Raw genomic sequence first — 26,614 nt, 5'->3', positions numbered from 1 at the left:
GAAAATGTTGGCGAAGGGACTTTAGGGACAGAAATATTTAACTGTCTCCTTTCTAAAGTTGACTGCACTATTGGGCTGGAGTTTTCTTTGCTTCCTTTTCAGCTCCTTGTGGATATAACATAACGTCTCCGAATGGCACCATTTATTCCCCTGGATTTCCAGACGAGTACCCGATTTTGAAGGACTGCATGTGGCTGATCACTGTGCCTCCCGGTCACGGGGTCTACATCAACTTCACGTTGCTGCAGACCGAAGCCGTCAACGACTACATTGCTGTCTGGTACGAGACCCACTCCTGCAAGAGCCAATCTGTGTTTGTGATAAACCACGCTCCGAGGTCACTTATCTTTCAGATTACATGTTTAGAAATGAAGTCCTTACGTAGACCTTGAAAAGGAAATTGACCAACTAAATTTAGAAATGTAGAGAATAAACATCATGTAACAAATTGGAGCTTTGCTGCATGTTGGATAGATCCAGGATTACTCTGCATTTAGGAGACCCTCCCGAGATTATTTATTTTGCATATTTAAGTGGGTTTTTTGTTAAAGGAAAGCATATAGGATCCTTTACCACTATGAGACTGTTGTGTTTCTAGAACGATTGAAGAACTGTTCACACACAGCCTGCCTTCCATCCTTGTAAACACTGCAGACAGCCCTCCACGGGCCATGTAGGAGACACTGAAACAGGCACAAGGGTGGGACTCCAGCTCTGGGTCCCTTCCTGGTGACTTACGTGGCCTCGCTAAGTTTCTGAGACTCCTCTTGACTAAATTTGTGTATCTATGGGGATGACTCTCCCCACCTTCGCTTTTGGAGGTGAGATTTGTGGGGGAACCAGGAAATGACAATGACTCTGTGATGCTGGGACACTCAGAGAAGTGGAGCGGACCATCAGGGCACGAGGCGGGACGTGGCCCAGATTGTAAGAGCCCGGCCATGGATTTGGACTAAACAGCCATGGAAACTGAAGGAGTGATTGCACTTCGCAATGCAGTGTGCACATGTGTGCGTGTGTGTGCATGTGTGTGCACGCGTCGGTGAAGTTGTTGTGAAGCTGGTCTTGTTCTCATTCCTGGAAGGCCTGTGAGGCATGAGCACATCAGTTCCAGGCACTGGGCCTCAGGTGTAACATGGCCGAGGTCTTGTGAGGCTCCCAGAGAAAGGTGGGCTGCCAGGGTCAGCAGGGCAGGCAGCGCAGGGCCTGGGAGTCAGGCTGAGGCTTGGAGCTTCATTCTAGGAGCACGGAGGACTCGCCTGAGGTTTAAGGATTATGAGATCAGCTCCTGGTTGCAGAATAGCCAGTCTCGTTTTGTGGGACACACAGCATCTGAGGGAAAGAAAGAGGCTGGAGTTTGTGGCTGTAGAAATCACTCTTACAGGGAGCTGATAATGCCCCAACCATGTGGGCAGAGGAGAAAGGGAGAACTTGAAGTATTAGGTTCACCAGGTGAAGCTGCTGTTTCAAATGCAAAACAAACAACAACAACAAAAACTGACAACACGACAACATCAACAATTTCCCCCAGATTAGCCTACAGCTTTGAAAGGTGGAAGCCACGGTCTTTATGGTTAAGAAAAGTGGGTGAGTTTCTATTGTCAGCACGCCAGTGGAGGACACTGGACAGTGCAGTCAACTTCGGGGATGTGAAACATCGTGATATTTCTAAACACAGTATCCAGGAGAGGGTAATACTTCACTCAGTTTTTTTCAATATTTTAATTCAGTAGGAAGACCTCCATAAATCTCACCCATAATTAAAAAGACACCATTGAGTTTGGACTGTAAAATGCAGGCTTTTGAAAGGAAGCTGATGGATGGTACTGCAGTCACTGGAATAAATGTGACCATGTCGCCAACCTGTTCCCTGGGGCCCGGGCTCAGATCACCCTGCTTTTCCCAAGAGAGAGCCCAACTGGGAAGAAAGCTGATCGTGGGTTGAAGCTGTCACGAGGACCTTTTGTTTATACTGTCTTTCCTCTTTCTCAGGGATGGTCCCGATCAGAATTCGCCTCAGCTAGGAGTTTTCAGTGGAAACACAGCACTGGAGTCGGCCTACAGTTCCACCAATCAGGTCCTGCTCAAGTTTCACAGCGACTTTTCCAATGGCGGCTTCTTCGTCCTCAATTTCCACGGTCAGTGCCTTGTCACCCCTTGGGGAGGGCAAGACATTTCCCTGTGGTGTCCTCCTGCCGTTGACGTGTGCCTGCTTTCCAGTGAACACCCGCAAGTCTGTCGAGGAGAACCTGCCTGATCAGAGCCTCTTCCATTTGATGCCAGTGTTTCCTGTGACCCTTTTGCTTAATGATACCTTTACCAGTTCACATTTTATTAAGCCATGTTTCGCAGTAAACTGGGATGCACTCCAAGTGTATGGGAAATGAAACTCTAAAATGGAAGCCATTGAACTACATTGGGGCTTGTCATAGATGTCTCCTCCTTCTCTCCTGGTGATGCGCGCTAGAAAATGCCAGGTGCTTACAGACGGCCGAGAGCCAGCCTCTGTGGGTTTGGTGAATGAACGTTAAATGATCGCGGGGAAAGTCTGAGGTCCCTCGTCTCTCGTGAGGACTGTCAGCCAGGAAAGTCCTCAGGGAAGAGCCAGAGGCCTTGTGCCACCGGAGCGTGGGCATGGAACAGGCCCCGGGTGAACCACGTCTCTTCTAGAAACCCAAACAGGGTTGTTTTCCCTTCTTTACATGGTCCTCGGTGTGAAATAATCCTGTGAGCCCTGAAAGCCTGAGGATTTTATAAAACAATGATTTACGAATGTAGACATGTCAGCGTACCTAAACATTGTAACAATGTGAGAGGAATGCATTTTGAATAACTGTTTATTCAGCAAATGTAATTGCAGTTTGTTTGTTGTTTCCCATAAACCATTTAGCATTTCAGCTCAAGAAATGTCCACCTCCCCCTGCAGTTCCGCAGGCAGAAATGCTCACGGAGGACGACGATTTTGAAATAGGTAAGGTTTTCTTCATAGAGAGCCCTCCGCCCCACACGCCTTTTCACACCCACCCCCCCTGCGGTAGTTCTCACATGAGGAAGTGCATCTCCATCTGACATGTTCTTTAAGTGTCGCCGGGAGGTCACACAGGGAGGTCAGGTGTCGACGGGCCAGGTTTTCTTTCTTTGTTTCCATGATTTGGGGTTCTTGCCTTTTGAAGTTTGCTGTTGTCAGTTTGAGCACATTTCCCCCTGGAGCATTTACTAGTCGATGTTTTTCTTTGGACTCAAGTTTTCAGGGATTTGTGTTTTGTTAGGGACACATGTTCATACAACAGAAGAACTTAATCATTTGTTGCTTAAAGAATGATTAGCGTGACACTGCCTTGTCATTGACACTGATATATAATTGGTGAGTATGTTTAATGATACTATTCAGAAATTATGCTTTGTCACTTTATATTCATGATCTATGTTATTAAATAATCAGCCATTGGATTATTGTACTACAGTTGTGGTGACCAGGATTTCTCAGCCTTAGTTACAAATGGCCGTCCTGTTGTCACAGCGTGTTTCAGACCATGGGACCCAGTTGCTGCTACACAGTTAAAGGCTGATATAAAGGGTGGGGGTGTTTGTCCCTTTATATCAGCTCGTGGCGTGGCCCTCTTTGGCTGCATTACAGCCATTCAGTTTCACAACCTGAAACCCCAAGCACCCATTTCACTTTTTTTTTCCTTTTGTAATCCTCAAGGAAGAACGAGCATAGATGCATAACCACCACATAACTTCTGTACTATTGTTGGTTAAGTTTAAGATGGCCTATTTATAAGTGAGGAACTGAAAGGGTACTATTTTGCCAAACAGTCTAAAAATGAATGTGGACGTTGGTTTGGAAAGGGCGCGCACGATGACCTCACCCATTAGGTAGTCAGCTGTGTTTCAAACAGATTTCCAAGCATTTTGTGTGGCCTCTTTCAGGAGACTTTGTGAGATACCAGTGCCAGCCTGGGTACACGCTGTCCGGAGCGGATATGCTCACCTGCAAGCTCGGCGCCCAGCTGCAGTTCGAAGGGGCTGTGCCCACGTGCGAAGGTACGTGTGCTGCCCTCCCTGCATGGACTCAGGGCTGCGCTCTGGACTGACTCGTCCTCAGGGCTGTGACCCACTGCAGCCTAAATTGCCTGCTAACAGAAACATCTTAGACATTAAAACCACATCCACTGAGAAGGCTCGCTTCTGTGCCAACACTTCATCAGGACAATTTTCAGACGTATTTGGCAAGGTTGAAATAGTTAGAAAATTAAACCCGAATTCCCCCACCTAGATTCCACCGTTGCTGTTTACTGTGAGTCCTTTGTCACCTGTCTGCCCATTAACTTTCTGTCCATCTGTTCGTCTAGCTGATGTGACCTGAAGCAAAGCAGTCTTAGTTGATGAGAGAAGGCATGAATACGTACTGAGGCTACTGCTTCCAAAAGAGAAAGTGCCTTTATCAGGTTGTTGCCTCCCCCGAGATTAACCTGGTTTATATTTCAATGACGTCAATTCATGAGGATCCAGGACCAGAGTAAAGCGACACACGGGGAGTGTCGTTTTCTAGGTCGCTTTGCTCTCACCCATTTGCAGGGAGCATCCCTTCCCCTGTGCTCCTGAACTGGTAGCATTACCACACGGTAACCTAGCTCTCCTGTCTCATGTCAGGACTACATTTGTTTACAGCGACCTGAGAGTTATCTTAGGTGTCGTTCCCTGAACACCTCATTATTGAACAGAGGAAACAGGGACTCAGAGGCTTTTATCAAACACTTACGCAGTAAATTGTAATCTTTCTTTCAGTACTTTTCTATTATTTGATTGATTGAATTGGCGTCCAGTTGGGGGCCAATCCCCAATACATTCTTGATGAAAACTGGCATTAGCTGTGAGCCTGCTCCTACAGAGACCACACCCACTTTCAGAAGGTCTGCTCTGAAAATGGTCACCACTTATAGGGTGACTGACTGACTGTTCCTTGAGGACAGTGGCAGTAAATTGATCCTTGAAAGCTAGTGGCGTATGCAGATAACTGTTACCTTGTTGGACACTTATCTCAATTTAGAAAAAACTGAATGGGGGTGTGGGAGGTTTCCCCACAGCACCAGGCAATGCTGTCTTTCTCCGTGGACACCAGGTAGTGTTTTACGATGGGACTCTATTCTGACCCCACCTACCTGGACATGGCACCAGATCCCACAGGTTCAGAGCTCAGCCCCACAGGAGTGCCCCCATTTAGACGCCAGCCTCAGGTTGTCCTCTGTGCTTCTGATTGGCTGCGTAAATCACAGGTCCCCGTCACCCTTCCTCAGGTTCGCTCATTCCTTAGAAGAGCTCAGAGAACTCAGAAAACATTGTCTTACGTTTACCAGTTTATAATAAAGGATGAAATACAGGTTGCAGATGGCCCGCCAGAAGAGGTATGCAGGGCAAGGCCAGGGGGGACCCTAGCACAGGAGCTTCCGTCCCGTGCCGGCCTGGGGATACCTTCACCAACCCAGAAGCTCATGGAATCTTGTTTTCCAAGAGTTTTTATAGAACCTCCATCTCCCCAGCTCCCTAATTCACCAGAGTGCCGTGAGTGGGGCTGAAAGCTCCTGCCTGCTGACCACTGGGCTCCTGGTGACTAGTGCCACCCTGAGGTCACCTAGGGCCCCACCCGAAGCCACCTCATTAGCATAAACTCAGATGTGATCCAAAGGGGCTCTGTATGAATGGCACGTGTCCTCCTAAGGACATGCCAAGGGATTTAGGAGCCACGTGCAAGCAACCTGGGATGAGGACCAAATCTGGTTACCGCAGAGGGTATCACAAAAGTGACTTCACTCATATGAAGTAAAGAGAAACCTTTGAAAATGTGAAGGGAGCTAATAACAAGGCTTTGGAAAAAACGGACAAGCACGGAGGCCAGGAAGGAGGAGGAAGCGTCTGCGACTTAGCCAGGCTGGGTTCCGGGAGTTGGTCGTAAGAGTCTGGAAACCTGACAGAGGCCCAGTTTTAAAAGATCTTCAGTGTCGAGTGGCTTTATCCTATAGACAGTGAGAATCCACCAATAGTTTTCTGAATGTTCATTAAAAAACAGAAGCGTACATTTCTCAGTGAACATTAAAGACAGCTGGTACCGTCAGGTAATGTCCATTCCTCTGGCAGCACAGCTGACTACATGCATGTCAAGGGCCCGGTGACAGCATCCCTACTGGTTTCAGTTCTGTTTGCAGGATTCTCTCATGCTCACAGTGCTTTAGGAATAACCTCCATGTTCCTAGATCCTAGTGTTTCCCTCTAGGACTCCTGAAGAGGCCTGCGGGACGCATAACGGGGTGGGGGTGGAGCCGCAGGCCGCACGTTGGGTGTTCTTCAAAAATTAGCTGAAGCAGTGACTCATGCAGAGGCTTTCCTGGGGGGAGGTGTGCAGTGTCCCCCTGCAGGACCCTGCGTTTGCCCCTGTTGGGGGGATGCAGCAAGTTCCCAGAAGCTGCAGTCTGTAGGCCGGTGCAGCTCCCAGTAGCAGATTACAGCAGCAAGGGCTGGGAGGGGGCAGCAAGAGAAATGGGGGCTCCCGGGGAGACATAGCCAGGCGCATGTTTAAAACAAGGGCGACTTAGGGGAGGGAAACGTCAAGTGTGATAAGGAAAATGGTGCGATGATTCCACTTAAAGTTTCATTTTGTCTTCTGTGCGAAACAGAAACTCTTTTATAAATGGCAGGGCTGAGAACAGCTGTGCCTAAGATCCTGCCCCGCCCCCAGCCCTGGACAGGGAGAGCCCCCAGGTGCAGCTCAGCAGCTCGGTGGGGCAGCTCCCGGGTCCTCTGAGAGGGTAGCTGCAGTGATGACCTCCCAGGAGCGACAGGCAAATCCTCTCCTGTGTAACCCCCAGGGGGAGTGTGCTGAGGTGGCACATGGCCCCAATACCCTGCTGTTGGGACACCGTGGCCCACATCATGCTTTAGACTGAGGAAAGGCACATGCGTGTGTGGGAATTAATTAGGACCCCGAGGGGCTGCAGAGCAGCTCTCTGCCCTGGGGCCCGTATGTAGTCAAGCGAGGTCTGGGAGATTCTGGAACTCCAGGCCCACACAGAGGCTATGATTGATTTTCTCGTTCTTTAAAATATAGCGACATGTCATGTTTGAAAGGACGTAATATCTTTACACAGTGATCTTACCACCAGCACAGGAGAAAATACTTTTTAACTAAGTTGTTTTAGTGTGTGTGTTTTGATTTGAATTATTTTTCATTATCACTTTCCATTAATTAACATTGTAAATATTCTTAAAATCCACCTAAAATACATATTTATTAAAAAGGTTCTATGAAATTTTTCATGTTTGGTGAATTTATGCCTAAAATTTTCTAAATTTTAAGATACACCTCAATTAAAATACTAAAATAAATGATACAAAATAGGAAAAAGTTATTTTTAACAGACCATTATTTGAATCAAAACATACTCCATAAGCTTTGCTTATCTGTTTGTGGAATGTCTTTATTTTGAAATGTGTATTTATTTTTTTAAGAAAAAGACATTTTCGTTGACAAAAGATCTTTTTCATTAAGGAAAGCTGATCATTTAACTTTTTAAACATATTGTAAATAGTTTGGCCATGGCTGTTTATTTTTGAAACATTACCAATAGTAAAAATAATTTTATCTTGTTAGTTATAAATAAACCATTTCTGGAAGATAATTTAATCTAGCAATGAAAGAAATTACTGAGAGACTCTGGCGATTTTTCTGCCAATTCACACCTGTGCAGATTCGTTTTATTTTGATTAACCTGGAAGCAATTGGATAACAAAAAAATAAAAATAAACAAACAAAAAAAGCAGGAGGGGCTAAGAATGTCAGTGTGTCTGCACTATCTTACTGATTCATCAGGATAAATTCCTCTGCTGGCAGCCACTCCTCCTTCTTTACAAAGAGAGACAGCGGGGCGCAATGTGGCTCTGAGCCCAGGCATCTCTGACTTACCAGAGTCCCAAGCAATCCCAACAAATTTAAAATTTGTGTTATAAATATAATGAAAAGTAAACTCCAAGGCAGAAATAAGTACAAACTTTCTGTTAATTGCATAAGATTTCATAATATTTTTGCAATGCTGCATTGAAGAGGAGGTCTTACTTTTCAGTTGAGTTGGGAAAACCTGGGACCCTGGGTGGAATCCACAGTGCACCTGCCCTAAATTAAGGGGTGCTGGCAGTTCAGCCCCAGGCGGTGTGGGAGGAGTTAAAGTAAGGCCACGCAGCCCGTCAGTCCCGCTTCACACACAAAGGGCCGGGCTGCAGGAGCGGATCTTAACCTTCACCATCTCGTCCAGGTAAAGACCACTTCCGGGGGCATTATTTATTGTCCATGTGACAACCACCTCACATTTGGCTGCCCTGGGACTGGGTTGAAGACTTAATCTCTTTGACCCTAAAGTTAAATAGGATTGATCTGTCTGCATTCCTGCCTGTCTGTCTATCCATCTATCATTGATCTATCATCTATCTATGTCACCTAACTAATCGCCCTGTATATCAACATATGTGTTATGTAATATATGTACAATTGTCTTTTAAATTATACGGTGATATTAAGATATCACTGTTATTCAGTGTCGGTCTCCTGCTATGTTTGTCTCCTGTGTTAAATTCAGCCATAGCTCAGCAGTTTCTTTCCATCGGCTTGTGTATGCAGAAGTAGAAACTATCCTTTGGAAGCTCAGTTCATGTCATTAAGGAAAACTCACTGGTCCTTTTCTCATTAGCTCAATGCCCAGCGAACGAAGTCCGGACAGAATCTTCTGGAGTGATCCTCAGTCCAGGTTATCCGGGCAACTATTTGAACTCCCAGACGTGCTCCTGGAGCATCAGAGTGGAACCAGACTATAACATCACCATCTTTGTGGACTCATTTCAAAGCGAGAAGCAGTTTGATGCCCTGGAAGTGTTTGATGGTGAGTTTCCTTCATCTCTGCTTACACACCAGTGAGTTATGAGTAATGAGTACAAACACCCTCACAATGTCTTTGTAACACAGGAACGTGAATATATTTTTGAGTTAAATTATATCCCCCCCAAACAGAAAATGAGTTATCCTTGACCTTGAACTGGTACAATCTCAGAAATCAAGTGGTCTGGAAAACATTAATGTGCTTTTGTCAATGTTACAGCTTCTAAACAATTAGAATACTTCTGATACACTCTGCAAACGTACTGACTATTCATTAGCCATTCTTTAATTCTTTAATGTCGAGATTTATAGTGTTAGAGGCTATCACACAGCTCGTCTTTCCTCTCTAATTTAACATTTAGAAAATAAAGACCTAAAGGTGATTTAATCAATCTAAACGATTCTTTTGGTAGAAATACATACATTTAATGGCTTACAGAGAACAGAGATTCCTAAATGATAAATGCTATGAGTCTTTAATGAACAATTAAAAAAAATAGTCTTATACATTTGTTTCAACTCTAATAAACTTTTTTTAATATAACAGTGCTATGCTTAAAAGTAGAGTGTGGTCGAATTGTCAATTTGAAATGGAACCGATGTTAATATTTTACTTTTTCATAGCCCAGGACATTAGACCAAGATACAATGGTGGCTGTGTATAATCACAGGGTTTTCACGTGCTTGGGCAGATTTGTCATTGAGTTCAGATAACTAACAATTAATTCAGTGAAAACAAATACCTTCTGTAATCAGTTCTACGTGTGCTGGTGCGCCTTTTAGTGACTGATGAGTCTTAATAGCCAAATTGCTTGTGTGGACAGACACCACACAAATCACCTTATGTATTTGCAGAGATGAACTGCTAAATCAGAAGAAAATTACACTTATGTACATAGAGGACAGAAGCACAGTGTTTTCATTTTCAGAGTGTTTTTTTTTTTTTTTTAAGCGTACAGTAGTTCCCCCTTATTTGCCTTTTCAGTTACCTGCAGACAACTGCAGTCCAAACATATTAAATGGAAAAGTCCAGAGATAAACAATTTGTAAGTCTTAAATTGCAGGCTGTTCTGAGTAGTGTGATGAAATCACACACAGTCCTACTGAGTCTGCCCGGGACGTGACCCATCCCTTTGTCCAGTGTCTCCACACGGAGGCATTCATTCCCACCTGGAGTCACTTAGTAGCCCTCTCAGTCATCAAATCGAGTGTCACAGCGTCACAGTGCTGTGTTCAAGTCACCAGACTTCACTGCGGAAGGCCCCAAACACAAGAGTAGCAACGCTGGTGATGCAGATATGTGCAAGAGAAGCCAGAAAGTGCTTCCCTTAAGTGACACGGTGTGTGTGTGTGTGTGTGTGTGTGTGTGTGTGTGTGTGTGTGGTAACACACAGCATATACAGGTTCAGGAGCTCCACCAGTTCAGGCGTGCACTGGGGGTCTTAGAATATGTCCCCACTGGATAAGGGGGGGTGGCTGGTTGTTAAAACAGACACATACTATTAAAGACTTTCCTTTAGTCATCAGCATGGAGAGAAGTAATTAGCCAGGTGCAAAAATGGGCTTCTTATGTCAATGAGGGATAAGGGACACTATTCTGAGGCCAGTTGGGTGTCATAAAAAAAATAAAAGAGGCAAGCAGCCCACCTGAGGGGCTGTGTGTGTGTGTTCCTATTGCAATGTCGTATGCCCTAAATGCTTACAACCCAATCTCCCCAAATGTGGACAGACCCCCCATTGTCCGCCACCAGCAAAGCAGGTAACAGAGCCATGTCACAGCAGTTGCTGTCAGAATTGTCAGAGGTCTGTGACTAGGTTGGTCCTAGTCTCAAAGATTTTTCTATAAAATGAAAGGTCAGAGTTTTATGTGAATACCTTTTTCAAGCATTGGCATTTTTGTTGCAGTAAATGTCATGTTCATCACATCTCACTTTCTTTTGCGTTTTTTGTAATACAATGGCTCTTTTATAGCTCATGAGTTGAGCAAAAAACATGTTGAAAACATTGATTTTAAACTTTATTAGCCCAGGAGTATATTTCTTTCTACAGCTCCAATAGTAGTTATTTCTAAATTAACAACAGAAATAATAATAATAAGTTTTAGTCATTACAGAATTCAACCAAGAAAGGTGTCAAAATGAAGATTGGGGTGTTTACTTGTAAAATCCCTAATAGTTTCCATCTTAGAACAAGCAGCACTACTCCGCTTGTATCCCTGTCACTTGTTGTCATGTGCCTAGGTTGATGTGTATTTTTAAAGAACAGTCCTTTAGAAAGTTTGTTACATGACAGGCAAAGAGAACAGATGGAAAACCATGAAGAATTAGGTATTGGATTAACAGTACCTGAAGCTTTACTCTTGAGTTCTGTCATGAAAACTGACATTTTTAAATTTTATAAATTCAGGTTAATTAATTTCCCAGTGGCATTTTATTTTGGAATGTGCATTATCTCTTCAGACAGCAGTAACAAGAAGACGAGCACACAAAACACATTCCTGTCTCCTTTGATTATAAAACACAGGGGCCTTTTCTAGAACACTGACCCCAGGACAGTTTCACAGCGAGGAGCCCGTCTCCTGACTGTCCTCCACTCCCACTACAGGGCGCTGCCTGAGTCATTGTTAACAAACCAGTAAAGGCTGCCATGACCAGACCACAGCTGGCAGCTTAAACGGGAAACACAAACAATGACCTCTCACCTCTCTGAAGTTAGAAGTGTGAGATCTCCGTGTCCCAGGGCCGCTCTCCCGGGCATGGAGACGACTGTGTCCTCACAGGTCGTCGCTCTGTGTGTCTGTGTCCTGACGTCCTCTACTCACAAGGACCCAGTCAGAGTGGGGTAGGACCCTGTGACCTCATCTAACCGTAATTATCTTCTTAAAGACCCCGTCTTCTAATGTCTTCATATTCTGAGGTCCTAAGAGTTAGGACCGCAACATATAAAGTGTCCAGTGGGGGTGAGAAGACAGTCAGCCCATAACAGCTTTATTTGGAAAAATCCCACAACTGCTCTGATTGGGAGTGACACGATGAATGGAGTTGTGTTTTCTCAACCTCTTTGCAGGAGCAAAAATTGTATGCACAATCCTGAAAGATAGGTATCCCTTAACCTGACAGAGTTTGTACTCCGTCCAGCAGTGAGGCCACTTTCTGCTCCCGTGTTGTGTTTCCCGGGAGTGGAATGTGTCATGGAGAAAAGCCATGAAGGCGTTGGACCCTGGAAAGGCGCTGAGGTCGCGGTCAGTGTCGTGGACCCGCCCCTGGCAGTGGGACTGCGGCCCCATATCCCCGAGAGGACGTCTCTCAATGCCTGACATGACCTTATGATGATGGGGGCGGGATGTTAGCTGGATCTGCGCCCCACATGCTTGTACTCACTGTGCATTAGACACTAACTTTGCTTTTTACATTTCTAAAGGTTTCAAATGTACACAGAGGTAAAATAGAAAATATAGATAGGGACTCATTACTTGACGTAATGAATTTTAAGATTTTATTAAATTTGCTTTACTTAGTGTCTCTCTCTCTCTCTCTCTCTCTCTCTCTCTCTCTCTCTCTCTCTCTCTCTCTCAACAAGGAGTACAAATAAACTTAGGGGCTCCTCCCATACCCAATTTCCCTTGTACCCCTCCAGGAGGAAACCAGTATGGTGAAGTGGAAGCTGGGTGTGCTGTGCTTTCTGGTGTTCTGTAATTCTCTCTCTCTCTCTCTCTCTCTCTCTCTCTCTCTCTCTCTCTCTCTCTCTCTCTCTCTCTCTCCCTCTCCCCACCCTCCTTCTCTCCTTCCCACTCTCCCTCCACACCTACGACCAGTCTGTCTTCTGTCATCATCCTCTGTGTATAAACACACACACACTCAAACACATCATTTATATGTTGGTATAGTGCAGACTTTTAATTTTTTCACAGTGGCTATCATATTTATCTGCAACTACACTTCAGTTGTCACTATGCTATCTTAAGGATGACCTATGCTGAGACACATTTATCCCTTTCATTATTTTTAAATGCTGCATAGAATTCCTTTTAATGGCACTTTCAATTTTTATTTTTAACTTGAAACTACTAGTTAGGATCTAAATTTTGCCATAAAAAACAAGACTGGAATACACATTTTGCTATATAAATAACACCTTGGCATGTGTCCTGGAGTTTATAGAAATGTAATTAAACATTCAGTGTTCTTGGATATTACCAAACTGCTCCCCAAAGTGAGGTGCTAACACATTGGTCCCCCAGGATTGCCTGAGGGGCTCCCCTTTTTTCATAGCCATACAATGCAGACATACTAAAGATAGGAAAAATGGCTTCCATCGTTTTCAATTACCTCTGTTTTATAGGTAAGATTCATTTGAGTTAAGTGTTCTGTTAATAGCATGTACACCGGACATTACTTGGGTTGGTTATTCATTTATATTCATCAGGGCATACATTTGGTGCTGTGTTCCTTAGGGTTCTTTTGTCCGCCATGGAAAGAAATCTGTCCGTATTGTACTTTTGGACTCCAGTGAAATAGAAAGCTGGAAGTAGTTTGCATGTGGTAGGTGCTCTCACAGCTGAACTTCCCTGTTTTCCCTGTGACTTAGGTCCCTCTGGTCAGAGCCCTGTGCTGGTGGTGTTAAGTGGGAACCACACGCAGCAATCCAACTTCACAAGCAGGGGTCCTCAGTTGTACCTGCGCTGGTCCACCGATCACGCGACCAGCAAGAAAGGTTTCAAGATCCGTTATGCAGGTGAGTGAGCGAGTTCTGGTTTTAGGGACAAAGGTGCTTTGAACACAAGTGGTCTGCATTAAATCCCAAAATTAGGTAGCGTTCCATAATGTAAGCCTCATTTTCGAAGATGAATTATCTACTGGCATAGAAATAATATGATGAGAAATGACTCGGAGTGACATCTCTAAGCCACCTTAGGTAAAATAACTGTTTGTAGAGTGATACTTTAAAAATGTGTTGCTCACAGCATCAGCCACTGAATTGCATCTCGTGGCAGCAAAGGCATTTCCCAAAAGATAAAGTTATACAGATTAACGTTATACACACTAAAGGTGTAAGTGCCCAGGGAACAAGCAGGAAGAGATGACCAGAAGGCTGCTGATTTCAGAAGTGCCGATCGCTTGCTGGTGCTGCTGTGTCTTTGTGTTGGTCGGTATGCCTCTCATCTGTAGATGTGCAGACTCTGTTTCTGACGTGTGAAGTAGTAGGTCCTTTGTACACGTGTCACTCTCACGCACCTACTGTTTATACTGCCCTGCAAGAGCCGCAGATGGGCAACTGCAATTTCTGAGATATTTTCATTACGAAGCAAAACGTCGACACTTTCCCAGCATCCCATTCGTAACATCCAGTGGTAACAACTGAGATAAATTTGCCCAAGGACGCTCGCTACCCACTGTGAACATTTAAGGGAAACATGTCTCACCAGCTGTCTACCCCTGTGCTTGTGTTTCGCTTCACCAGTGACAAAGGACCTTCTGAGGGAGAGACAGGAAAAAGAGTCCTTTTGAGAATAAGATTTCAGCTCTCTCCCAGGGGTACCCTCAGGAAATAGTGAAAAGCAGCGAGGTTTTGAAAAGGCTCCTGCTGTGAGGACAATAGGCATGGAATTCACGGCTTCCTTCCTGAAGTTTAATCAAGTGTACCCAGACCTCTGTTTGTCCCTGTTCCCTCAAAGTAGCCCTACAAAGAGCTTCTCAACAGACAGCTTGCGGTTGACGTGTGCTTTTATTAGAATGAATGAGGAAGAGCATAGGGCAGTGATTGGCTTTGAGTTCATCAAATTCCTGTTCCAAGAAATAATCAGACTTTAGAATTGCGTGAATTTCTTCCCAATGTGCGAAGATGGACAGCGCAGGGGACATCGTGGTGAATGTAATTTGTCTTGTCTTATCTGTGGCAAATTACTTAGTCGCCGGGAGGTATGATTATACCTTGAATTCTGTCTCTCAAAGGCTATTTTTGTTCATCAGAGAACAAGAAGGTTCTGTGTTAAACCGTGTAGGGAGAGGAACATGGAGAGTTTCAGAAAAATCTGCAGATTGTTATGTTTGTCAGTGGACATCCCTATCTATCCATAAATACGTAGATATATCTTATAACAAATTTTCACGTTAAATTCAGTGATTCAGTGACTTTTGCTGGGAGCTCATCACTAGTGATTTCAGAGCAATGATTAAATGAAGATGTTCCTGAAATAAATGGTATGGGCAAGGGAGCTTCACCCCATAACATGACTACATGCTGTACCCCAAAGCTTAGCCTTACACTGAATTATGGGCTATTCCGACTTCAGAGCAATGTCATTGGTCAACACAGTTGACAAACGAGAATGGAAAGGGCAAAGCGAGTGCCCATCCAGTGCGGTCTGTGCTAAGTGAATGCTGGGTTAGAACACCGCTTCAGTAGGAAATGAACTATCTGAAGCTGCTGCGTTGGCAGAGTTGGAAATGCAGCCTGGTCTGCCCGCAGCCGGAAGTGCCTGGACCGCTCAGCCTGCCCATCTCTGCCACTGTACGTGCCTGCTTGTGGGCTGCTTTCCAAGGCACCCCAGCAGCCTGCAGGGCTTGGGCACTGGTCTTATTCATTCTTTTTCTTTTATAAAAGTTATTTTTTTTAAATTAAATTTATCAGGGTTATATTAGTTAGTAAAGTTACCTAGGTTTCAGGCGTATGGTTCTATAATACAATACATCATCTATATGAACACATTGTGTATTCACTGCCCATAGTCAGTTCTCTTTCCATCACCCTGCATGGCCAGGAATCCTCGGGCAGACAGACCCCAAGTTCTAATCGACCCATTTCTTGTCAGTGCCATTTCCCCCTCTGAGCTCTTCCGTAGCTTGTTCTAGGTGAGGCAGGAAAGAATAGGTATCTTCAGACCTTGGTGAGGGACGAAATATGGTAGATAGGAAAGAAAATAGACAGTTATTGGACTCCATGGAGTGAGACAATGTTTCTTAACAGATTGAATGTGATAGAAATCACAGGTGGCACCAAAGCACTGTGCTTCCTCACCACCACTTTCAGCTCTGTCTTCTTTTGTTTCATCTACAGCCACAAGGACCCTGACAGCTGGTAGCCATGGCAGCTGATGATACTCAAGCCTACCCTAAACTAAATATTTTGATTCATTCAAAACTTACAAAGTTTAGTCTGGAACAACTGGGCATAGAAAATGGCATGGCCAGTAGGGCAATGCATCAGGAGCTTCTTACAACAGTTAGTGGATTTTAACACAGTTAAAACCACGTAATCCCCCTGCCCCCTTTAATGAAATGGTACCTCAGAGGGTCCTCCAGCTGAGCATATCCTCTGAGGATGCTTCTCTTAGGACTGTGGTTGAGGACAAAGCCACACACAGACATGGCTTCTGGGCAGTGCAATAACAGGAAACCTCCAGAGATTTCCTTCTGCATTGATTTCTCAGCAAAGGTTCGACCTGAAGTACTCACACCTTCCTGTGAGTGCTTTGTGTCCGGAACCCCCACAGTGGGTAGTGCCTTGAAAGCCTCTTCTTTCCAAAGGAACCAGGAATTCCCAATGATTCACAACTCCTTTATTTTCCTGTTTCAGTTCATCTGAAGGGAGCTCACATGCAGCAGTGGAGCTGGTCTTGTAAGAGTAAAATGACTTCCTTTCTCTAAATGTGTAAATTAGATGCAGAGCCTTTAGCCATCGAAATGTTACATTCTGTGTAAGACTTATTCTAGCAAACGCCCCGGCTCTAATTTTAAAAGTCTCCCTACAAAGGGGCTGATTAAAGCTAGTGTCAGTCTTTCATTGACCTGAAGGAGTGCTCTTTCTTCAGAGATTTTGTTCGAATCCCTTATATTAAAAAGAAGTTTGATGTGTACATCATTGTAGAAATTACAAGACTTCTTAGCATCCAGGACAGGGAAGAAGTTAATGGCACTGATCACAAAATGTTATGTTCTTCTATTTTCTCCATTTAATGATATGTTTTTTTAGTGTTGAGAATCATTTTGTTTCAGAGATGGAGCCCAGAGCTGCACGTCATCATTCCTTATTCTGGGGACGAGTAAGCGTGTTTCAGCAGGCAGCCAGCCTTAGGGAGGGAGTGGGGGTCTGGGTGAGCCTCCCGTGGGCTGCTCTGTATTTTACTCAGAAAGACAGGGGTCCACCTGCATACTGATTAGTTGCAGGTAACGGAAACTTACAGACACAACACTGGACCCTTGGCTCTAGATATTTTGGATTTTTTTTTAAACATTATTTTTTTTTCAGAGAAGTTTAAGGTTCACAGCAAAACTAAGAGAAAGATACAAAGATTTCCCAGAAATGGGTAATGACACGTACCGACCATCACAGCGTCACACAGAGGAGTCTCACTGCCCTAAATGTCCCCTGTGCTCCCCTGGTCACCCCTCCCCCGACCCCTATAAATAACTGATCTGTCACTGTCCCCATAGTTGTGCCTTTCCCAGCATGTCACAGAGTTGGGATCACACAGTGTGCAGCCTGTGCAGACTGGCTTCTGTCACTCAGTCAGATGCATGTGAGGTTCCTCCATGTCCTTCATGGCTTGACAGCTCATTTCTTTAAAACACTGAGTACTACTCCACTGTCTGGATGGACCACAGTTTACTTATCCATCACCCATTAAAGGATATCTTGGTGGCCCCAAGTTTTGCGATTATGACCGAAGCTGCTGTAAACATCGTGGGCAGGTGTTTATATGGACATTGTTTTCAGTTCCTTTGGGTGAACACCAAGTAGCGTGATTAATGGATCATATGGTGAGAGGATGTGTAGTCTTGTGAGAAACTGCCCACCGTCCCCCAAAGTGACTGCAGCATGAGCATCCTCACCAGCAGTGAGTGACAGTTCCTGCTTCCCGTCTTCACCTGCGCTGGTGTTTCGGGAAGTTACTGATTTCCCACCATTTCAACCCTGGAGATGTTTCATTTATATCAGTCTTCCCAAGGGATATGCACCAGTCATCGTTTGCTTGTTCGTTTATTCATGTGTGTGTTTGTGCCCGTAGCACCATACTGCAGCTTGACCCACACCCTGAAGAACGGCGGCATTTTAAATGGGACTGCGGGGACCCTTGGGAATAAAGTGCATTACTTTTGCAAGCCCGGCTACCGAATGATCGGCCCCAGCAATGCAACCTGTAGACGGGACCCAGCGGGCATGTACCAGTGGGACTCCCTTCCTCCGCTGTGCCAGGGTGAGTAAGAAATGCGGCTTTTCATCCTCACACTTGAGTTCAATGTATTGTCCTTATTTTAATCATATTATGAAAATTATTGAAGCAGTGACTGTGGATAAAAGGTAAGGAGAAATTGGAGGTGGGTTTATGAAAGTACAAATTAAACTTTCCACTGACCACGCAAACAATTCTGACATTTACACGTGGCTTGATTTAGCTTTATAGCCTGGATTCAGAGGATGGTTGGACAGCCGTTACATGCTACATAGGGTTACTCTATTACTTGTGTTTCATTTTGAGGTAAAAAAAAAAACAAAACAAAAAACAAACACATTATCTAATTTAGATACAAAATAATTTTTCTTTACAGTTGTATTAATTTAAAAAATCTATTACTAAAACTTATTTTCCTTATTTTAGTTTAAAAACTCTTTCTTTGAGCCATATGCTGTGTATTTCATTTTATTTTGGTCTTTTAAATCTGGGGCTTGTTAAAGTTGATTTCAGTATGTCAGAGAGTGTTTTTGCATTTTATCTGTCATGCATAAATATCAGATTTTCAAATATGACATTCTAATTTTTAATTGAAGACTTTGAAGTCATGAAATTTTCAGAGTTTTGTCTTACTGAGATTTATATTCGTAATGAAATGTATTGCTCTTTGAAAGTTAATTATGATTTATAAATGAAACTGCATATTGCTTTCCTTTTTTCCTTCTTTTTCATTAGATACTAGATTTTCTGGTGTTGCTCCATGCGATAATAATAGGTATTCATCACACTTATCTTGTGTGACTTTCACCACGGGAGTTAAACAGACACTTCTTCGCATTGTTTGTGTCTTACCTGAGACCTTCTTCTTTAATGGAAGATACGCATAAGGATTCCATAAGCTTGTTTCATTAGGAAGGATTTTTTTTTTCCTTTAAAAACGAAAGTACTTTTTCTTTCTAAAGAAAAACTGCTTCTCGTTTTCTTTAAACGTTCTGTTCCTCTGTCTGGGACATAGAATCCCCTGCTGAGAGAGCAGCCCCGCCCCGGGGGCTGTGTCCTGGGCACTGGGGACAGAATGCCTAGGACAAAGCAATAACCTAATCAGCAGCCCACAGGGGCAAAGGGATGAGAGCAGGACTGTCAGCTCTTCCCTGGAGGCGAGTCGTCTCCAGGCTCCAGCAGAGCCTGAGTGGGACGTGTGGTCAGGGAGAAGCCCACAGAGAAGCGGGAAGGAGACCGTCCTGTACAGGCACACGTGAGAAAGTGTGGGCCCAGGGGGAGCTGGCGTTTCAAGGGATACTTGAGGAGAAATCGAGGGGTGCCTGGGACATGTTTTGCTGACAACTCTTGACCTGCCTCCCCTGCTCCCAATTCCTCCCCAGCAGAACTAGTTAATGCTGGATTAGATGACTCAAAAATAGAAAGCATGCACGAAAAGCCAGGTCCTTCCGGAAGCTCCGCGGTTTGGGCTAAGGAATCTGAGGAAGGTGATTGGTGTAGCTCTTCTTTGTGTTGGCTAGAACCCAAAAGCAGGGGCTTCGGGGACACTGCAGGCTCGACTCACGCAGCACCTTCTAGAGGGAGAATCTGAACTTCTTCCTACAGGTTTCTTCTTGTACGACCTGTGTAATTCTTCTCAAATGATAACATAGTTCAGAAGTCTCATTTTTCAACAACAAAGCCACCGTTCTACACTTTGTGTTAACCGTTCTGGTAATGGCAGTCAATGAGTTTGCTCTTTCATCATAAACTATGACTTGTAAAACATGGAGGGCCCTTTAGAATAACCTAGTTTAATTGACTTATTTTTATGTATTTGAAACTAAGGCACGTAAAGTGAAGTGACTAATTAATAACCATAAAAATGTTGGTCTGCAATTCAGACTTTCTGCCTCCCTCTACAGTGTTTAATCAAATTGTTTCTTGCCAAAAGAAATTCAACTTAAAACCTTGCAGATACCAATGCTGGAAGTACTTTATATTTTAGATAACTTTTATTAATTTACTGTGGAAGAGTTCCTTCAGTCCTCTCTTAGGTGTTTATAAATTGTGTAAAGTAGCCTTTTAATTATAATAATGTACAAAATATTTTCATCAGATGTGAGGCTGTAATGTTTAAAAATAAAAACATGGTAGAAAGTAGGCTTTTAAACCATCTAAATTATGTGGTACAATTCTATAGGCATATTTACCATTTTTTAAGTCAAAGTAAATCTTTTAAAATAAATTGTAAAAATGATGAATAAGTGAAAGCCGTTGAGAAAAGACCATACAAATTTAAATAGAATATGCTGATATGCCACATATTGGCAATTTATACCCCAGCAGTCTTTTACTGATGACGACAGTCATTAGTGTTGATTTAACTGAATATAATATAAAATATAAATGTGTGGTCGTTGCACTTTTTAATCAGGAGAAATTGGATGTGTTTGGTTTTAATTATTCACTTTCCTTTGGTTACTTAGAGTGCAGAGCTTTTCCATCATGTAAATACGCACCTGACTCCTAGGAACCATTGCCCTGTGGATACAGTCAGGAGGCTGGGTGGACTCCCGGTCTCTCTCCACACCAGTTGTCTACTCTGCATCGTGTTATACTGGCAGGGCCTCCTGTGAGTTCCTAGACGTGTCAAGTATTTGCATGTGCTGGGCTGTGAGGGACAAAACAAACCAGACTTGTTTCTTTCCTTCAAGGGATTCAGACTCTAAACATGAAAAAAAGAATTACAAATGATGGCAGCTGCCTTCATGACCTAGAATATGTAGTTATACACTAGGCTGTATACGATTAATTAAACGACGTCCTCCTTCAGGTGAAAGTACACCTTTATTCAGATGAATGCCTCTAAAATATATGATCAGTGAAAATTTTTTAAATGGTATAATTTTGAAATGGAAATAATTAAAATGGAATAGCATCACTATGAGAATCACTTCAGAGTTGGCGGCTGTTAGGGAGGTGGGACCCTGCCCGTTCTGTGCCGGGTCCCCAGGGCTGCCCTTCACTTGCTAACTCAGCTCCCTGCCCGGCTGAGCCATCACGGCCTGGAGCAGCCACGCTAGGCAGACAGACACACAGACACACGTCAGGACTTGGCCGCCTCCTCCTAGGCCCTGCCCCTTGTTTGCATATTCACACCCAGAATCCTCATCTGCATGGAGGATTACTCTTAGGTTGTGCCTGGGGACACCTGCCTTTCCTTGTTCTCCTGAGCAGTTTTTACCTGACTCTGGGTCCCGGCTTTCATTCTTCATTGCAGCCTAAACCTGTATTTGGTTGACAATTTCAAAAAGTGTTTTAGACTAAATTTGAAAACCCTTTAAAAATAAGAAGGCAGTGTGATCATCATAGATTTATTTGTCAGATATTAAGGGACAAATAGTTTCTATTTTGTTGTTGCTGTCTTTATAATTTTAATTTCCATTGTATTTTAAGAATTTTTTTTGTTTTCAGTTTTAAGATAATTGAGAGTAATTTCAAGTTTTTTAAAACTAGTATTTTATCCAAAGAGAGTTAATATGTAGAGATGGATTATTACTATTGAGTGACCCTGAACTAACTGTTCATAATTATATGCTATGAAATGAAAGATCCGGTGAACTTTTCCTTAAAATGCTTTGAGTTCTATAAGGGAAAAGCTTTCTGTGATGACATCAGCTGAATACATATGACATCGCACTGTTCCCACTCAGGTCAGAACAGAAGTCTCTCATGATTTTACTTGTTCCCCAGATACGACATTCACATTACATATAAAACTGGGGAATGAGATTGCCACGTAGCATTTATGGGGAGAAAGGTACACGTTTCTACCTCTGAAACCTACAGACTTCAGGCACACTGCAGATGCTTCTTGACTTACGATAGGGCTATGTCCCCGTAACCCCATTGTAAGTTAAAAGTACCCCAAGTTGAACAAGCACCTAATACACGTGACCCCCGAACCCCGCAGCTGAGCCTCGCCCGTCTCACAGGTGCTCAGAACACTCGCATTCACCTGCAGCTGGGCAAAATTACCTACAGCAAGCCTGTTGGACAGTGAAGTGTTCCATACCTCTGTAATTTACGGTGCACATCCTGTCACACCATCGTAAAGTCAAAACAACCGTCAGCTGAACCATCGCAAGGTAGGGAGTGTCTGTATTCCGTACGTTGAAGTCGATACAGGTCTGTGTTTATGGTGAGGGTACACTCTGGAAGTCGACACATTGGGTTTTATATACAGTGAGGTTAGTCATGTGTCTGTGTACGCTGGGAGATTCGGGCTGACGTCATGGCTTTGTAACCTAACGCAAGCTTCAGGAAGAGACGCTGATTTCCATTTCAATTCAAACTTACCTCTGAATTAAGTGCCGAATAAGACCGAGTCCCAGCTCTTAAAGCTCCTACGGTCCAGGGGAGAAATGGATTTATGAAGCTGTGTTTTCCATTCAGCATGACATTAAGCAAGAGGAGATGCCCATGGACTGGAAGTAGCACAAGAGGTCAGGGGTGTGCCTCCATTGGGCCAGCAGAGTGGGGACGTGAAGGGGTGTGTGATAGAAAAGGGGGACCCAGGCAGGGGTTGCCCACGGGACCTTAACACATGTTTATGTGGCTTTACGCTCTGCCCTGTGCTGGGCTCCAACCTGTAAAGAGCAAACAAGATACGTCCTCTCTGCACGGTTGAAAGCTTCGTCTCTGAGCGACGTGATGGGTCAGTGACGGGCTCCTGCCTGGAACACAGGTTCATAGAGGCCATAGGAATGTGTGTTGGAGCAGCGATGACCTTCACGAATATAGTGCACACAGGTTTGTAAGACAACAGTACTGGAAGTATTGAGGAATAGAGTCAGCAAGCCCTTGTGAGAGCGTGTAAAGGATTAGGAAGAGAGAAACCGGGAAAGACACAATTTTTGGGTTTCCATCGCTGGCAGCACTGTGGCTCCACTCACTGAAACGTGGACTCGGCGAGAACAGCAGGGCCGATGGCTCAGTGTGGACGCGCTCACGGCCTTGCAGGAGCCCGTGGCAGCGCTGTGTCCGGGAGCCCACTGCCCAGAGAAGACAGAAGCGGCCGGTGCGGACACCTGTTGGAATTAGCTCAAGAGCGTCATCATTATTTGCTTTTCAGGAGAGGAGACTTTACATTGTAGGTTCTCTAAGGGCCACATCAAATAAATCAAATGGTAATTAAAAAAAAAAAAATTGCTGCCATAAATTTAAAACTAAATAGCTCTACCACAAAAGAAAAATATCTGAGACGGTTTGACAGCAGATCACATTTGATCACAAACAGCTACAAATCCTGCAATCCATCCTTATGAGATAACTGGGAATTTAATTAGTACATGAAAACATTGAAACATTTTAACACTTTTCCAAAACTCAAAGGTCACCATACTTACTTTAATCATTTTTAGTTGAAAATAGGGGACTTAAAAACCGAAAATGGATCGAATAAATAACAAACATCTCTTGTGTCACCAGGAGCCTAATGTTTGATATTTATTTAATATATTTATACATTTAATATATATTTACTATTTCAATTTATTATTTAACATTTCATTAGTGAGGTTACCTTAGTAAGGTAACATTACCTTAGTGAGGTAATACTGTAAATTTTCCTCAACGATTTGAACAGCTTTTCTGTTCATCTTAACAGAAGAATAAATCCAACTTAGACATTTTCTAACGGAATTATGATGTTGGTTTTTCTTTTTTAAAATTTTGTCTAGAATAATATTTTGAAATGTTGACTATAAAATACAACACTTGCCTTTTAGTAAATGAGTAAGATCCGTCCCCGGAGTGTCCAGCTCTTTGCCTTTTGGGCTCCAGCTACTGATCACGTGACAGTGACTGTGCTGTGTCCCCAGGACACCCAGGAAACACTATCCCTTGTGGCACCTGGTAAATGTTTTGAAAGGGGAAAAAATTGTATTTCTGTGACATTCTAAGATGTTTTTGAGAATGATTTTTGTTTCCTATAAAGATGATTTATCTTGTGTCAGAGTGTGTTTTGTTCTCTCATTTTCATTGACTGTTTGCCAGTGGCATCTGGGAAGTGTGGGGTTTGGAGAGAATAGTCACGTAAGGGTCAGGTGTCCTAGTCTCCCTAAGCCTGTTTCCTGCCGTGGAAAACAGGAAGTTTGCTATCTAGTTCTCAGGACTATTGAGAGGATTAAAGAAGTAACTTGGCATAAAGGTTCGAGTTTTACTTTCGTGGTAGTGATTTCTATGATTGGATCTGGAAGGGGATTTGTGGGGCACCTTCTCCAGACTTCCCCGGGGACCTGTGGTTCGGAAGTGGCAGAGCCAAGGTCACAGCCCTGGGCCACCCTCTCCCAGAGCTCCGCATTTGCCAAGATAACCGGATGGTTTGTAATAGGACACGATTAACCAAACAGGAGGGTCCACTGCTCATCATCTGTGAGAGAAAAAAATAGGCAGGCGAGATGTGGTCTATCAGTTTCAGAGAACTTCAAGTCTTTTTTCTCCCTTTGCTTGACCTTTTAAAGTATTTCTCTCAGAAACCCTGTGTTGGTTTTTCTATTCCTCGATAAAGCTGGGCATATCTTCTGTCCTTCAGGCTTCATTTCCTGCTTCGCAGCAAGAAAGTCTGCCAAGCAGCTGTTTCCATTATCAATACACTAATCTTATTCATCTTGAAGAGAAGCCTCATTCAGAACTGAAATTTTCTGTGTTATCGCAGAGATCCAGTGCTCCACTTTCAAGTGTCCTGTGTTACAGAGAGAGCAGTTCCCAAGCAGCTGTTTCCTTTAAAGCTGGGGTTCTCCAGAGCCTGTTGCCGGCCGGGGCTTTGCCTCGCCATGGACGGTGTGTAGTGTTCAAATGGCTTTGCTTGCCATTTGCCGGCAAGGAAGTCAGGGAAGGTGATGTCTCTCATAAATTACGTGGTTACGCTTCTGTTCCTGAACTTGGCCGTGAGGATGGACCCATAGATGCCTGCGTGCTGCTAATGGGTGCTGAGTTCGCCCATGCACAGGGTGTGGGTGGGACGAGAGACGGCGTGGGGGCAGCTGACGCAGCACCGAGCTGTGCGTCTGCCTCTGCATTCCTGTGACCCTGCCTGCAGACGCCATGGCACCTTTCGGAAGGAAACCATTTGGATGTTTACTTTTAAAAATAGCATCCTGATGAAACGTTAGGAGGATGGGCTTGGTGCCCCTACATAAATGGATTGAGTTATTTTGTAAATCTTAAAAACTTTTCCTTATGGGCGTAAAATGCATAGGAAATTAGAGTCTTGTCTCGATGTTTTTCATACACATTTATTGGCTTCTGTGAAACGATCGAGCTCCTATGTGTTATGATAATAATGCAGTATTTCTTGAAACTTCAGTATAATATGTTTTTAAAAATATCAAATCACATGTTAAGATATATAAGAAAATACGTATACATACAAGTATGCATCCAATTTATTAGGTCCTGAGTCCACACGGCTCCAGCCCAAACCTGCTGAATCCAACTGAGCGTATTGTCAACGGGTGTATCCCGCTTGCTTCTGACCTTAGGGGCTTTCGCTTGACTGATTGGACCTTGGAGAATCCACAGTCAGACCCCCAATATCTGGCCCTGAATCCCTGGCATCCCCACATTGGTGACCGTGTGTCCTGACTTCACAGAGGGCTGGCGTCTTCCTGTGTAACAGGATCAAGAGCCCGCTCCCTCCTGGCTTCTTTGAAGGTTTCAGTGTAAAAGGTGATGTGAAACCTTCACCACATTGTCAGGTATTAACAGGCACTGATAGAAAAGGGCCGCTTACATGACAGAAACATTTTCTTCTGTGAGTGTTTCCAGTAGGTACGTGTTGACTTTCTTCTAAGCACAAGCTCCCCAAATGTCTAATCAAGGTCGAAAATATGTAAGTAACTCGTTTCTCACCGTAATGAAAACAAAGCAATAAGCACGCGTTCTGCAAAGGACTGGGTAGGAGGTGTTTTAGTCTTCGTGAGTCACATGTGGTCTGCGGACATACTCTCTGTTTCTAAAATTTCCACAGTTTGGTTAACATGGAAAAGCCATTTTTAGCTGGCGAGCTGTGCAAAAACAGGCCACAAGCTGGCTCTGCCCCGCAGGTCGTTGTCTGCTGGCCTCTGCCCTGAGTGAGGTGCGAGGGTCGGGCTGTAACGCAGAGTGTAACTCAGCCAGTGCCAGTGACCTTCTGTAGCTTGTAAATTCTGTCTGACACGTGGAAGAGGAGTGATGTACTCTGTCACGTGCTGCAGTCCAGCGTTGAATGATGCGTTTTCTCTGTCCACCCTGTGTATCCATGTTTTGGTCTATGTCTGGAATGTGGTTAATAGTAAAAAATCAGGAGTGAGTGGAAACGTGACTACAGGGCAGTTGTGTGTAAGAGCAGTGGTGACGGGAAGCCCTTGAGCTTCCTGGGCAAGGAAAGGTAGCAAACATGCAAAGTAGTCATTTTCCAGGAGAGTCCTGTCTGTAAGAGCGGCTAGTAGAGCTGAACCGTGAATGTCCCATTCGAGGAAATCCCTGTGACGTGC

The 26,614-nt window shown here is 44.0% G+C and overlaps 1 protein-coding gene across 1 annotated transcript in view; it reads left to right on the top strand.

The window, feature by feature from the left end:
- CSMD1 (CUB and Sushi multiple domains 1) overlaps positions 1–26,614 on the top strand; it is a 1,609,724-nt gene that overhangs the window by 1,478,817 nt on the left and 104,293 nt on the right. Inside the window, exons 43-49 of the mRNA XM_033104535.1 lie at positions 103–280; positions 1,993–2,138; positions 2,891–2,971; positions 3,934–4,047; positions 8,739–8,927; positions 13,511–13,657; positions 17,931–18,119. Coding sequence (XP_032960426.1) covers positions 103–280; positions 1,993–2,138; positions 2,891–2,971; positions 3,934–4,047; positions 8,739–8,927; positions 13,511–13,657; positions 17,931–18,119 — 1,044 coding nt within the window. The remainder of the gene's footprint in view (positions 1–102; positions 281–1,992; positions 2,139–2,890; positions 2,972–3,933; positions 4,048–8,738; positions 8,928–13,510; positions 13,658–17,930; positions 18,120–26,614) is intronic.

Source organism: Rhinolophus ferrumequinum, chromosome 4 (assembly GCF_004115265.2).
Source record: "Rhinolophus ferrumequinum isolate MPI-CBG mRhiFer1 chromosome 4, mRhiFer1_v1.p, whole genome shotgun sequence".
NCBI classification, from domain to species: domain Eukaryota; kingdom Metazoa; phylum Chordata; class Mammalia; order Chiroptera; family Rhinolophidae; genus Rhinolophus; species Rhinolophus ferrumequinum.
This window is presented reverse-complemented; position numbering and strand designations above follow the sequence as displayed.